Raw genomic sequence first — 12,999 nt, 5'->3', positions numbered from 1 at the left:
AAAAAAAAAAAAAAAAAAAAAAGGAAGAACAGAATGCTCAAATCTTGTTAAGTGAGCAACAGTTGGGGGCTAGAGATGGATCAGTGGTTAAGAGCACTTGACTCCTTCCAGAGGTCCTGAGTTCAATTCCCACCAACCACATGGTTGCTCACAACCATCTGTAATGCTGTCCTCTTCTGGTGTGTCTGCTACAGTGTACTCATACATAAAAATAGCAACAGTTGAAGCACGAGACTCCACACATGCATTGCGAATTCTATAACCAAGTATGATTTTATGTAGGTTAGAGGTCTTGCTCCTCACACTGGGTTTATCATTGTTTCTGCCCAATTTTCTTTTCAGGAAATAGCATATCTTGTTAAAATATCAGAAGGAGATTTACGGAAAGCCATTACATTTCTTCAAAGTGCTACTCGACTAACAGGTGGAAAGGAAGTCTCTGAAGATGTGATCACAGACATTGCTGGGGCAAGTAAACTCTTGTGGCTTTTACAGTCCTTCAAGCTACTTGAGACCTTGTCCTGACTGTTAATGCTTATTGTTTCAGGTGATACCAGCTACAACCATTGATGGAATATTCACTGCATGTCACAGTGGCTCTTTTGACAAACTAGAAGCTGTGGTAAAGGTAATAGTCCTTTTACACTATTGACTGGGCAGTCCCAGTCCCAGCACAAGGCAGAAGCCAGGGCAATCTGGAACAAAACTATTCTGGGTACACAGAAATCACATAGCAACATTTACAAAGATCCTAAACTCTTGTTACAGAACCTCATAGATGAAGGACATGCAGCCACTCAGCTTGTCAATCAACTTCATGATGCAATTATAGAAAATGAAAATCTCTCTGATAAACATAAGTCCATTATCACAGAGAAACTTGCTGTAAGTATTATACTTCAACAAACAAAAAAGCCTCTTTTTTTGGCATGTCTTGGTAACATTTTATTTTCTTTTGCAGGAAGTGGATAAGTGCTTAGCAGATGGTGCAGATGAACACCTGCAGTTGATGAGCCTCTGTGCAACTGTGATGCAGCAACTAACTCAGAATTGTTAATAAAAGATGATCTATATCCCTTTTGTATGAAACCAGCTTTTTATAAATAAATGGCCAGACCACCTATAAAGTGAATATACAATTTTATTTAACATTCAAACTTCATTAAGACATGTGCAATATGGCAATTTTACTGGGGATTAACCCTACCTAGGATGATTGCTTGCTGAGGCTTAGCAACAGGGTCCAGTTCACACTTAGCACTAATTAAATACTTTATTGAATAAATACAATACCAACAAAATGCATTCAAATTTTCTCTAAAAAAAAAATCACTTTAAAGGCCTTTCTAGTCAGGCTAATGACAAACACAATAAAGGCAGATATGCTAGTTTAACATAATTGGCTGATTTTATACAGCACTTATATCTTTTAGTCCACAAGTATATTATTAAATGATAGAGAACATCTAATACAACCATTTCTACATAACTAGTAAATGAATTTCTAAGAAAAAAAGATTTTACAGACCCCATCTTTTATACCCACCCCCAACAGTCTAACTCTAAAGAGGATAAAGCCAATGCCTTTCCTCACAAGAGCTCAGGACTAAAGTCGCTTTGCTATCAGAATCTGTATTTGTGATCCGTTATGAGCATTGAGACAAGATTCAAATATTCTCAAAGAAGCACAATGCACGTTGTGATCGCCAATTCAGCAACAGCGAGCACTGCATTCAAAACTATCTCATCCCAGGAATTAAATTAGGTCAGCCACATTCATGGGCATTTCCTCCACTGTAGTATTGTAGAAAGTCTCAATGTCACGAAGAATCCTCTTGTCTTCTTCAGTAACAAAGTTTATAGCCACACCTTTCCTCCCAAATCGACCCCCTCTGCCAATTCTGTGTAAGAGAAAGAAACCAACAGTCAGCAAGTTGCTTTAGTACTGTTTAAAGCTACTGAATATGACGATCCACTTGTTAACCATCAGCTGCTGTTTACTTATCAGGGTTATAGTTCGTGCTTCTAAGTGGAGCACTAGCTGATAAAACCAATATCCAGGTGGAAAAAAACATCTTCCTTTGCAGATAGTGCCAAAAGAATTCAAGGCTTGTCTGGCTGCAAAATGAGATAGGCGCCTTGACCATTACAATAAAGCAGATGACAGTATTGTGTTTGGGGTGAAATTAAAGCCCATACCAAAGTGGGCCAGCCAGGAGCAGTTGTCAGCCTGGGACAAATGTAAACACCAGGAATAAAAGAAAACAGTTATACAATCCATTTCGACGCACTTCTGGAACTGCAAATACAAATGCTGCAAGGTTAACTATTTTCTAAAACTTACTTTTTTTCCAGTGTGAAAGCAAGTATTTGGTATGGTAACCCAAACTTATCACTGCTTTTTGCTCAGCTTCTTTTCACACGTTATATACTCAAATTACTCAAACGTGTTACCTCCACAACAGCTCTCTACCTTCCTACAAAGTACCAGACAATACAACCACCTAACGCTCCCTATCAGAAATGCTAACATACAAAATGCCTTGGGCTGGAACAACTTAAAATATCAAATAATCATGACAAAAGAAAATCAAATATAAATACCGACTCGCTCTTTATTCAAACAGTGTGCTGTTTCGCTTATGATTCCACGTCCTAAATTACGTCAACGCCGTTTCTGAGTGCCATCTCGTCATCAACTGCCGCTATCGACTCCTGTATTTTTTAAAAAGTCTTTTTTTACATCATATAACAAAGTACAATTCAATTTATTTAGGGATAAAAGCCACTATAACTAAACCAGGGAATCACTCAAAATGCTACCAGCAACACCAAGAAAATCCCAACTGTATAGAATCAATCACCAAGAAAAAAAGCACATGGACACAAGAAAATCACTAAAAAGGCTCAAAACATAAGACCAAAAAAATAATCTAAAGCAACCTAACCTCATCTGCATGTGTATACACAACCTTGGCCACATTACAAGTTTTCCCACTTTGTTCTGACCAATCTTCCCAAATACAATTTGTCTATAGACCTTAGTAAATTACTATGCCTTTTTACTGCCACCTATTCCCTGATTTACCAGTACCTTGTATACAAAACACCGTAGAATTGTTTGAATTTACTTCTCCAATACAAAATTTGGAGATGCTTTCTTCTCACCTGTGAATATAGTTTTCACGATTGGTAGGTAGATCATAGTTTATAACCAAGGACACTTGTTGCACGTCAATCCCACGAGCCTGAATGAAATAAAGAGGTTGTTCAATATCCTAATTCAAAAAGCTAGACATCCCTGCAACCAGTGTAGGCCACAATATAGTAATGAACCATACTAAGTGGTATAGCCCACTGTGGAGTGTGGTCTTACTCATTCTACCAAATAGCCTGAATTGGTTAAGGTTATTTAATAAACCTTCCCCACAAATCTAGCTTTTGGTACTAAAATACACAAGAGTAGACTCACCAACAAGTCAGTAGTGATCAGAACACGGCTTGACCCTGATCGAAATTCCCTCATGATGACATCTCTTTCCTTCTGGTCCATGTCACCATGCTGCAAATGCAACAACTCAAATCAAGAATCTCTATTCAGGCATACATTTAATTTCAATCATGTTTGAGACCAAGCGTCCCTGGCTGCTACAGGCAGATAGCAGACAGGTATAGTTAAGAAACAATTATTCTGAGCAGGGGGAACGACAACACAGCACTGAGCAGCTATATTGTAGTTAAATCCTGCTTACTGGCTATAATTAGCATTACTAAATCCAACTCTTACCAGAGCAGAAACTGTGAAGTCCCTGGCATGCATTTTCTCCGTGAGCCAGTCCACCTTGCGCCTTGTATTGAGAAAAATAACTGCTTGTGTGATAGTCAAAGTCTCATACAAGTCACAAAGAGTGTCCAGTTTCCACTCCTAAAAAAAAAAAATTCAAACAAAATTTCCATGACTTCACAAATCTAAAGCAGTGTTTCTCAACTCTAATGCTGCAGCCCTCTAATACAGTTTCCCCACCATAAATCTGTTGCTATTCATAACTGTTGAGGCATAATGTAGCATCTGATATGCTGCCCACAAAAGATCATGATCTCCAAGTTGAGTGTTGATGGTCTAAAGACTTATTGCACCGAATCTTATGACACGGGACACTGGACATTAAGAAAGAGGTCCACCCCAGTCTTTGCAATCCAGTGCAGTTACTTTTCTTCTTGTGTGTACTCTGCTAGCATCATTACAAAAACCAAGATAGAATCCTAGTTCCTGCAATTTTAGCACAGTGCTTATACAAGAAGGTGAAAAAAAACTTATTTAATAGTAAGACAAAATTACCTCTCGCTCAACATTAATATAAAATTGTTTAATTCCTTCAAGGGTCAATTCTTCCTTCTTCACCAGAATTCGAATTGGATCTCTCATGAATTTCTTGGTCACCTCTAGCACATCAGTTGGCATTGTGGCAGAAAGCAACACAACCTTTAAAAAAGAAATACTCGTCCTTATCTGTTAGTTTGTGTAATCTTTTAGCAAACGCTAGAGGGAAAAATGTTTGAAACCAAGCGTCTCTGCCTTACTATGTAAGAGCTAGGCAGAGATAGTAATGTATCAAATGCTTTAAGCAGGGGGAACGACAATAGAACACTTCAGTTTTATTGTAACTGTACCTGCATGAAACCTAACCCAAATGAGTTATGAAATAAACGTTACCTGAATGCTTGTATTTAATTTTTGGAAAATCTCATAGATCTGATCCTTAAACCCTCGGCTCAACATTTCATCTGCTTCATCCAAAACGAACATTTTGATCCATTTTGGAGCTGTTAATAAGAAAGGCATACTGTATCACCAAGTTCTCATAACCTTTTGTTAAGAAAGGACCTTTAAAGGTCACTACTTACAAAGGTATCTTCTGTTTAGCATATCAAACACTCTCCCTGGAGTACCAACAACAATATGAGGGGCTTCAGCCTGCAACTTCTGCATTTCATTTCGAACATTTGTTCCTCCAATGCAAGCATGACAAGTTGCTCCCATATAATCTCCAAGAGCCAAAATTACCTTTTGGATCTAAAAGCCAAAAATGGTAGTTATCATTCTATAAAACCAAAGTCTAAGACTAAGCTTAAAGGCATAATTGCACTATTATATATGCCAACAGCTTTTATGCATGCATAGCACAAAATGTACTAATTTCAAGCTTAAAATTCACTCAAACTGCTTAATGCTCCCTCCTCTTTTAAACTTGGGACCTTGCTACCTCAACCACCAACTAGGAACATAACAAATTTCTACACTCTCCACTGTGTAGTGAAATGTTCTTTAAGGGCAAATATTGGTATTTTTCCCACAAGGCACTGAGCCTTATAATCTTGACCTGAATGAAGCTTGCTGCTTCATCAGGAAGTGTTACTTCAAAGCCAATATAGCAGTGCTTTGAAAACATAGCATGCAACAGATGCATCACAAACTACTGAGACAGTCAAATGTTTAACATGTCACTGCAGTTTTCATGTTGCACAACTGCATTCCAAATTTTTAAATGGGTACAGATATAATCCACCCTCTGAGAAACCTATGGGTTCAACTGTCGAGGTGCAATCAAGCCCTAAAGTCATACCTATAATACCCATTTCCTGCTTAGCTTTCAACAAGGCTCCCTGCATGCATGGACAATTAAGATGGGGGCTCTCATAGGACTAGGACAATTTATACGTTTTAATTTTAAATTCTTCACAGTTGTGAAACCTGAAACCTATGCAACACGCAAGCAGTTTTTTGAACTACACTATCAATACCTGTTGAGCCAGTTCTCTGGTGGGGGCCAATACTAGTGCTTGGGTCTCCTTGAACTCAATCTCCAACTGTTGCAGGATGGAAATAGCAAATGTGGCTGTCTTGCCAGTACCTGACTGAGCTTGAGCAATCACATCATACCCTAAAAAAAGTAGGATACATATTTACCGATCCCACAGCAAATTGTCACTTCTACTATACACCCTGTATTCCAGTTGGAACATAAGCTATGCCCACTTAAGTGATCAGCAGAGAGCATTCTCTTCATTTCAGGTCAGTCCCGAAAGATGATTTGCCATCATTTCACTTTATGGAATACAAACAGGTGCTAGCACTTCCCCAAAGGTTACTTTTCCCTTTTACGGTCCACGTATGTGCACAACACTTATCCTAATGGCAATAGAGTTTTACCTTTGATACAAGGGATAATGGCTCTCTGCTGAATAGCTGAAGGCTTCTCAAAACCATAAGCATAGATGCCTCGAAGAAGGGACTCCTTTAAATTCATATCATCAAAGTTATCAACAATTTCATTCCAGTTGCTCTGTAAGTTAATAATCAAACTATGAGTAAGACATGAAAAAAAATGTACCTTCCCAAACCTTTAACGTCCACACCCACTCCTTACCTCGATGACACCATCGGGGTCCATTCCCTCTGGGCCGCCATGTTCTCTGCTGACAAGAACACTACAGTTAAGACATACTCCTTCCAAGCCACTCAAGAGACCCTTGAAAGGCCCTTCCAACCCCATGCCTCATCACCTTCTGCGCCCGTGCGCTCTGCTGAAAACGCCTCATAGCCGGCCGCAATGCAGCTAAGCGCCATTCGCCCTCCTCAATGGCTAAGGACTCGGACCCCCTAAGTGTAGACGCCCCTTTAGGGCCCTAGGACCAGGCCCTCCCGTTTGGGAAGCGAAGCTCTCGCGAGTGCTCCGCGCGCCGAGCTCCGCCCCTAACTCTGCGCAAGCCGGCGTGATTGACGCCGAAAGGCCCAGGCAGGTCCATGCCAACGGCTCCGGCGCCCCGTCTCACGGTCCAGGGCGATCGTCCTCTGGCCGTCCAGTCTCCCACCTCGACAGAACCCTAAGAACCCCAGCTCGCGCCACTGGGCGCAAATAAACCTTCGGGACCCGGTTACCCGGCCCTAAGCGGGCTGCGCCACGGCTCCGCTTGCCATGCCCCGTACGGGGAGGGGCAGCGGCGTAGATGTCACAATGTGTCCTAAGAATGGGCATCCTTACTACTCCGTTCTTGTATCCGTCCTGTCTCCCCAACATCTGGAATCCTACCATCATGGAAGCTTCTCGAAGGGCACAAGGAGACTGTGTGTGCCCTAAGAAAAAGCCCGCATACCTGCAGTGTGGCCGCCAAGCCTCCCACCTCAACGCGGGTCCTAGTGACCTTCACTACGGGCCACCGGCCGCCCCCGGAGCGCAGTACCTGTTGTAATCCGCGGAGCCACCAGACATGATCCGAAAACCCACTCAGCGCCCGACTGAAAAGACAGCCGGACGGCGCCGCCCGTTTTTTATAGGCTCGCGGCCGGAACCCGTTTCTCGCGGAGGAATTTCCCTATCCCCCTTTCGGACGCCACAAAATTGTACTCCTGCAGTTTGTTACCGGAGGTGAAGACCTACGGGAGTCGATGACAAAATCCACATGTCACTTTTACTTGGTATTACAGCGCTCCCGGAGATCCATGAATCGGGAGTGGGTCCGGGACTCTTTGCTCTCGGCGGAAGAATATTGCAGCAGCGCGACCGCGCGCCGCGCTCCTCGGCCGCCCTGCTCCTACGGGGTTTCCGCGGCCCTGCCGCAGAGGCCGGCGGAGCCCTGGGCGCCTAGGGCGGAAGCCGGTGGCGCTGTTCGCTGGCGGGCGGCGTCTCCAGGACGCAGAACCGGGCTCCCGGCGCGTCAGCGTGCCCTTGGGCCCGGCCGCCGCGTTCCGGGCCGGAACGGAATCGGGTTACCCCGCCCGTTCTCACTGCTGTTTAATGTGACGGGGAAGGGCTACCTGGCTTTTCGCCCAGCCACTTAATATCCGTTCGGATCTGGAACGTGTGAAACCCCTGCCACGGAAAATGTCGGCCACCCAGCACATCCTAGGAAATCCAGTTTGCAGTTCTATTTTTGTAAGACGAGAAGCACAGTGTGTAGAGTATCATTAACAGATGTCCCTAGGGTGGTGATTCGATTTTCAAGTCTTTCTGGTCGGTCGCCTTTAGCTCTGGTTTAAAACATAATGCTAATAATTTCAACCTAACAGGTGCGAGAAATGAGTGCTAGAATTACTACCAACTTTTGCAAAGGACCTGTCATTCTTTGTAACACAGAAATGTAAATGGGTGCTCCTGGCAGACTCAGCCCTAGCACTTCCAGAGCTGATTGTCTCTTTTGGTAAAACAAAAAAACGATTTTAATCGTCTAATGTTGCCTTACTGAAATTGAGACGATACGGTTCGTATTGCCCGTAATAAACTTGCATGGCTGCATAAGCCTAGACGTTTCCAGTCAGCCACAACTCGAACCCCGTGCAAAAAATATAAGATATTTAATCATTGAATTTTAAAATATGAAAGTATCGTGAACACTCAAATTTTTTCATTAATTCAGAAGACCAAGACCAAAGGCTGATTTACCAGAGGAGGAAAAGGCTCAATTTGCTACTTTACCAAAAGTATTTGGTTCTAAAAAGATTAAATTGTATTTGTTTATTTATTGAGTGTGCACCTCAGCGCCTGTGGAAGTCAGTGGACAACTCTTAGGAGTTGATTCTTCTCCTACCACTTGGATCCCACAAGTGGGTCCTGGAGATGGAATTCAAGTCAGCAGGCCCTAAGACCAGCATTGAATCATCTTGCCAGCCCTGTGTACTATACTTATTCAAAAATAAAACCTGTACTTATTTGGAAATCATTGTGTCAGAAACTGTTACAAAATGATGACAAAATAGAGACCCGGTGTGGTGACATGGGCTTTTAACTCCAGCACTCAGGAAGTGGAGGCTTGTGGATCCCTGCAAGTCTTAGAGGGTTCAGGCCAGCAAGGGCTATATAATGACACCTTGCCTCAAGGGACAAGTGAGTGAGTGACAAAATGGATTGGCCATCATGTGTAGAATCTCTTTCAAAGTTGCTATAAAAATAAAAATAAACCGGGCGTGGTGGCGCACGCCTTTAATCCCAGCACTTGGGAGGCTGAGACAGGCGGATTTCTGAGTTTGAGGCCAGCCTGGTCTACAGAGTGAGTTCCAGGACAGCCAGGGCTATACAGAGAAACCCTGTCTCGAAAAACAAAAATAAATAAATAAATAAATAAATAAAATTAAAATTAAAATAAAAAAATAAATAATACTTCCTGATCTAAGAAACACAACAAAGTAATTGTTCGCTGTTTCATTGAGGAAGAACATACTTTCCCGTTGGATGTTGTCTTTATGGTTAGTACTGTCGTTACATGCCCTGAGGATTTTTCTAAGTCCCTTAAGAGGGAATATTTAAGGGTTAACCATTAGACTACAACGGAGGCAGATGGATCTCTGTGAGTTTCAAGGCCTACATAGTGGACAGTCAGAGGTACATAGTGAAACCCAGTCTTGAAAAAAATGACAATAATAATAATAATAATAAATTAGAAGATAATAAATCAATGTCTCCATCCCCCTACAATGTGTTTCCAATAAATGCTGTGTTTATCCTGATCTCACAACATGAATAGCATCAAGTAATACATGAGCTAAAAATAAAGCATAGATTCTTTTTTTTTTTTTTTTTAAAGATTTATTTATTTATTTATTATATGTAATTACACTGTAGCTGTCTTCAGACACTCCAGAAGAGGGAGTCAGATCTTGTTACCGATGGTTATGAGCCACCATGTGGTTGCTGGGATTTGAACTCCAGACCTTTGGAAGAGCAGTCGGGTGCTCTTACCCACTGAGCCATCTCACCAGCCCCAAAGCATAGATTCTTAACGTTTTGTAAGTCATATAGATGGAGTTGACAATTCAGTTTAAGGATACTCAGCAATCATCTGAAAGTAGCCTTATCAAAGTTAGCTATAAATACTCTTAGTGTCAGGCAGTGGTGGCACACACCTTTAATCCCAGCAGAGGCAGGCGGATTTTTGAGTTCAAGGTCAGCCTGGTCTACAAAGCGAGTTCCATGACAGCCAGGGCTACACAGAGAAACCCTGTCAATAAATAAATAAACAAATAAATAAATAAATATCAAAATACTCTTAGTGGTCAGGCAGTGGTGGGGCAAGCCTTTAACCCCAGCACTTGTAAGGCAGAGGTAGAGGCAGAGGCAGTGGGATCTCCGAGTTTGAAGCCAACCTGGCCTACAGAGCAAATTCCAGAACAGCCTGGGCTACACAGAGAAACTGTGTCTCAAAAAATAAATGAATGAATATTAATATAAATAAATAAATAAATATAAATGTTCCTTAATAATCTTGAAATGTGTGAGACCAGTTAAACTACAAATGATAATTAAAAAAAAAAAATCTTAACCAAGCCACAGGCCTGTGATTTTACCTACTCAAGAGGCAGAGCCATGAGAATCACAAGTTCAAGGTGCACCTGGGCTAGAGCATGGGCTAGAGCCCCCTGAAATACATATTGTTTAAAAACAAAACAAACACCAAAAATTAAATAGAGCCTTGCACGGCACAAGCCTTTAATTCCAGCACTTGGGAGACAGAGGCAGGTGGAACTCTGAGTTGGAAGCCAGCCTGGTCTAAAATAAAAGGTTACAGGCCAGCCACTGTTGAATATCCATACACAAAAGCAAAATAAAATAAAACTAAAATAACAAAAATGAAACGGCAGTTTCATAATCAGTTGGTCCACAAAATTTTGTTTATGTATTTTTTCAGACCTATTTTACTACTTGAGAATGTTTATTGTTTAATAAGTTCACAGCCAAGACTGGCTGGTTTTGTGTGTCAACTTGACTCAAGCTCAAGTTATCAGAGAGGAAGGAGCCTCAGTTGAGAAAATGTCTCCATGAGACCCATCTATAAAGCATTTTCTCAATTAGTGATCAGTGGGGGGGGGGGGCAGCCCAGGTGGGTGGGGCCATCCCTGGGCTGGTTGGTGGTCCTGGGTTCTATAAGAAAGCAGGCTGAGCAAGCCATGGGGAGCAAGCCAGTTGGCAGCACCCCTCCATGGCCTCTGCTTCAGCTCCTGCCTGGAGGTTCTGGAGTTTGAGGTTGGAACTGTTTGAGGTCCTGTCCTGACTTCCTCCAATGATGTGGAAGTATAAACCAAATAAACCCTTTTCTCCACAACTTGCTTTTAGTCCTGGTGTTTCATGAAGCTAGAACCCTGACTAAGACACAGCCCACCACCTGCTGCTTAATCTCTTACCCACGCTGGGTAAGAGTGGGTAGGCTACTGCTGCCTACTTCTTTGTTGCTAAGCAAGTTAGAGGACAGACTGTGTGTGTGTGTGTGTGTGTGTGTGTGTGTAGCAATGCTTCCCAAAGTCATTTAGAAGGTAGCATTTACTCTCATGTTCTTCACAATAACTTCTAAGCATTTGTGGGCCAACAAGATGGCTCAGTGGGTTAAGGGACTTGCTGCCAAGCCTGAAGTCCTGAATTTTAATTTCCCTATGCAACCCAGGATGACCCTAAATTAGTAGTGATCATCCCGATTCAGCCTCTTAAGTACCGGGATTATAGGTATTCACCACCATAGCTCATGTACTCTTAAAACAAAGATATTTCAGGTGAGCTGTGCATAAGTCAAATGTATTTCAGAAGTTTAAACTATGAATCCCATCCCATTTTTTTAATAGTAAAAAAATTTTGTTGCTCATTCATCATTCTCTTACTGCCCACACCTGAAATCAAAGTAACCAACCAGCTTTTGAATTTTATGTTTTCAACTGTTTTGCCAGTGTATAGTCAGATAGGAGATAATGAGCACTTGTCACATGTTAGAATTTTAGGTCCTAGGACGGTAGGAAAGACTGACCTGTCTGTAACTTAGTGTTGGTTAACAATGAGACAGTGGGACTCGGGGCGCGGGGGAGGGGTGGGAGCTGGCTCAGCTAGTGGCACGAGTCTAATGGTCTGAGTTCTGATTGTCAGAACCCACTTACAAAGTTAGATGAAATGAGATGCAGCTACTTCCTGAGACAGGAGCAATGCCAGAACTGGTCCCCCTCCAGCCAGCTACCCTGGAGTACACAGCCAGGCGGAAATGAGAAGAGACCCCGCCCCAACAAGGTGGAAGTCTCCCCTGAGGTGGAGCTTTCAAGGACTCCTGAAAGCTACCCTCTGACTCTGCTCTCACACCCGTGTGCACACAAGTAAGCACATTTTAAATGGTTTAAATAAATAGATAAAACAATTGGTTTACATTGAAAACTTATGTATTTGGGGAGGGAGGTTGAGATGGGGCGGCCATATCCCACGTGTAAAGGTCAGAGGAAAATTTACAGGACTCCGTGTTTTCATTTCACTAAATGGACTCTGGAGACGACCTTAGGTCTTCGGATTTGACTCCAGGTACCTTTATTATGGCTAAATTTGTGGAAATGATATCGTTTTGTTTCTATCTTCTAAAAAAAAAAAAAAAAAAAAAAAAGCAAAAAATAGAGTTTGAAATTCACTCACCCAGAAACAACAAACCAGGAAATTTTTTAGAGGAAGAACAAAATAGTTGAGGAAAGCTGGGGGCGGGGTGGTGGTGGTCCACGCCTTTAATCCCACTACTCAGGAGGCAGAGGCAGGTGGATCTCTGAGTTCAAAGCCAGCCTGGTCTACAGAGTGAGTTCTAGGACAGCTAGGGTTACACAGAGAAACCCTGTCTCAAACAAACAAATGAATGAATAAATAAATAAAATTCAAAATGGAATGGACTTGATTATTTTTGCAGAGAATTAAGTCTTGACTGAATTTTTGCTATCTCAGGACACAAAATATCAGAATTTTCACAGTTAATCAGCATTTGATTTTATAACATCATTTCTGATGGCTTGTTTTTTTATAAAAATATAGTATAAGATAGCAGAAATGTGTTTACGGTCATCTCAGAAAGTGTTGGATATTCTACCCTAATCCTGAGGCAAAACCCAAAGCATGAGTATTAGGAGAAGACTTAGGCTCTCAAACAGACGTGACCCCGGGTGAGAACCATATTAAAACAAGCAAAGAAAACTCTTTTTTTTTTGTTTTTTTTTTTTTT

The 12,999-nt window shown here is 41.9% G+C and overlaps 2 protein-coding genes and 5 non-coding genes across 11 annotated transcripts in view; 1 reads left to right on the top strand and 6 right to left on the bottom strand.

The window, feature by feature from the left end:
- The window catches only part of Rfc4 (replication factor C subunit 4), a 16,488-nt gene extending 15,377 nt beyond the window's left edge, over positions 1 to 1,111 (top strand). Inside the window, 4 exon segments of the mRNA XM_021209958.2 lie at positions 234 to 468; positions 548 to 628; positions 769 to 885; positions 962 to 1,111. Coding sequence (XP_021065617.1) covers positions 234 to 468; positions 548 to 628; positions 769 to 885; positions 962 to 1,057 — 529 coding nt within the window. The 3' untranslated portion in view covers positions 1,058 to 1,111.
- A 12-nt stretch (positions 1,112 to 1,123) lies between these two features.
- On the bottom strand, positions 1,124 to 7,595 carry Eif4a2 (eukaryotic translation initiation factor 4A2). 5 transcript variants are annotated; one of them, XR_003844876.1, is made up of 12 exons: positions 7,243 to 7,595; positions 6,429 to 6,474; positions 6,212 to 6,344; positions 5,803 to 5,942; positions 4,906 to 5,074; positions 4,715 to 4,824; positions 4,340 to 4,483; positions 3,788 to 3,925; positions 3,473 to 3,562; positions 3,169 to 3,248; positions 2,605 to 2,715; positions 1,124 to 1,901 (listed from the first exon to the last, which is right to left on the bottom strand). XR_003844876.1 is itself a non-coding variant. In XM_021209952.2 (11 exons), exons 1-11 carry the CDS (start codon positions 7,269 to 7,271, stop codon positions 1,757 to 1,759), a joined length of 1,227 nt encoding a protein of 408 aa, XP_021065611.1. In that variant the 5' UTR covers positions 7,272 to 7,595; the 3' UTR covers positions 1,124 to 1,756. The 5 variants fall into 5 exon arrangements, 3 of the variants coding, with proteins under 3 accessions (XP_021065611.1, XP_021065612.1, XP_029400292.1); XR_003844875.1 differs by having other exon boundaries at positions 1,822 to 1,901; positions 6,429 to 6,477; positions 7,243 to 7,343; XM_021209952.2 differs by lacking the exon at positions 2,605 to 2,715 and having other exon boundaries at positions 6,429 to 6,477.
- Positions 3,310 to 3,448, bottom strand: LOC115065111. The gene has a single exon (XR_003844914.1). It is a non-coding gene; the product is annotated as a small nucleolar RNA SNORA4 (small nucleolar RNA).
- LOC115065105 lies at positions 3,622 to 3,750 on the bottom strand. The gene has a single exon (XR_003844908.1). It is a non-coding gene; the product is annotated as a small nucleolar RNA SNORA63 (small nucleolar RNA).
- Positions 4,127 to 4,304, bottom strand: LOC115065159. Its single transcript, XR_003844954.1, has one exon. It is a non-coding gene; the product is annotated as a small nucleolar RNA SNORA81 (small nucleolar RNA).
- Positions 4,553 to 4,677, bottom strand: LOC115065106. The gene has a single exon (XR_003844909.1). It is a non-coding gene; the product is annotated as a small nucleolar RNA SNORA63 (small nucleolar RNA).
- Positions 6,040 to 6,109, bottom strand: LOC115065160. Its single transcript, XR_003844955.1, has one exon. It is a non-coding gene; the product is annotated as a small nucleolar RNA SNORD2 (small nucleolar RNA).
- Positions 7,596 to 12,999: the final 5,404 nt, after the last annotated feature.

The sequence above is a fragment of the Mus pahari genome, chromosome 12, assembly GCF_900095145.1.
Source record: "Mus pahari chromosome 12, PAHARI_EIJ_v1.1, whole genome shotgun sequence".
Taxonomy (NCBI): domain Eukaryota; kingdom Metazoa; phylum Chordata; class Mammalia; order Rodentia; family Muridae; genus Mus; species Mus pahari.
The sequence above is the reverse complement of the archived record's forward strand: the minus strand, read 5'-3'. Positions and strand labels throughout refer to the sequence as shown.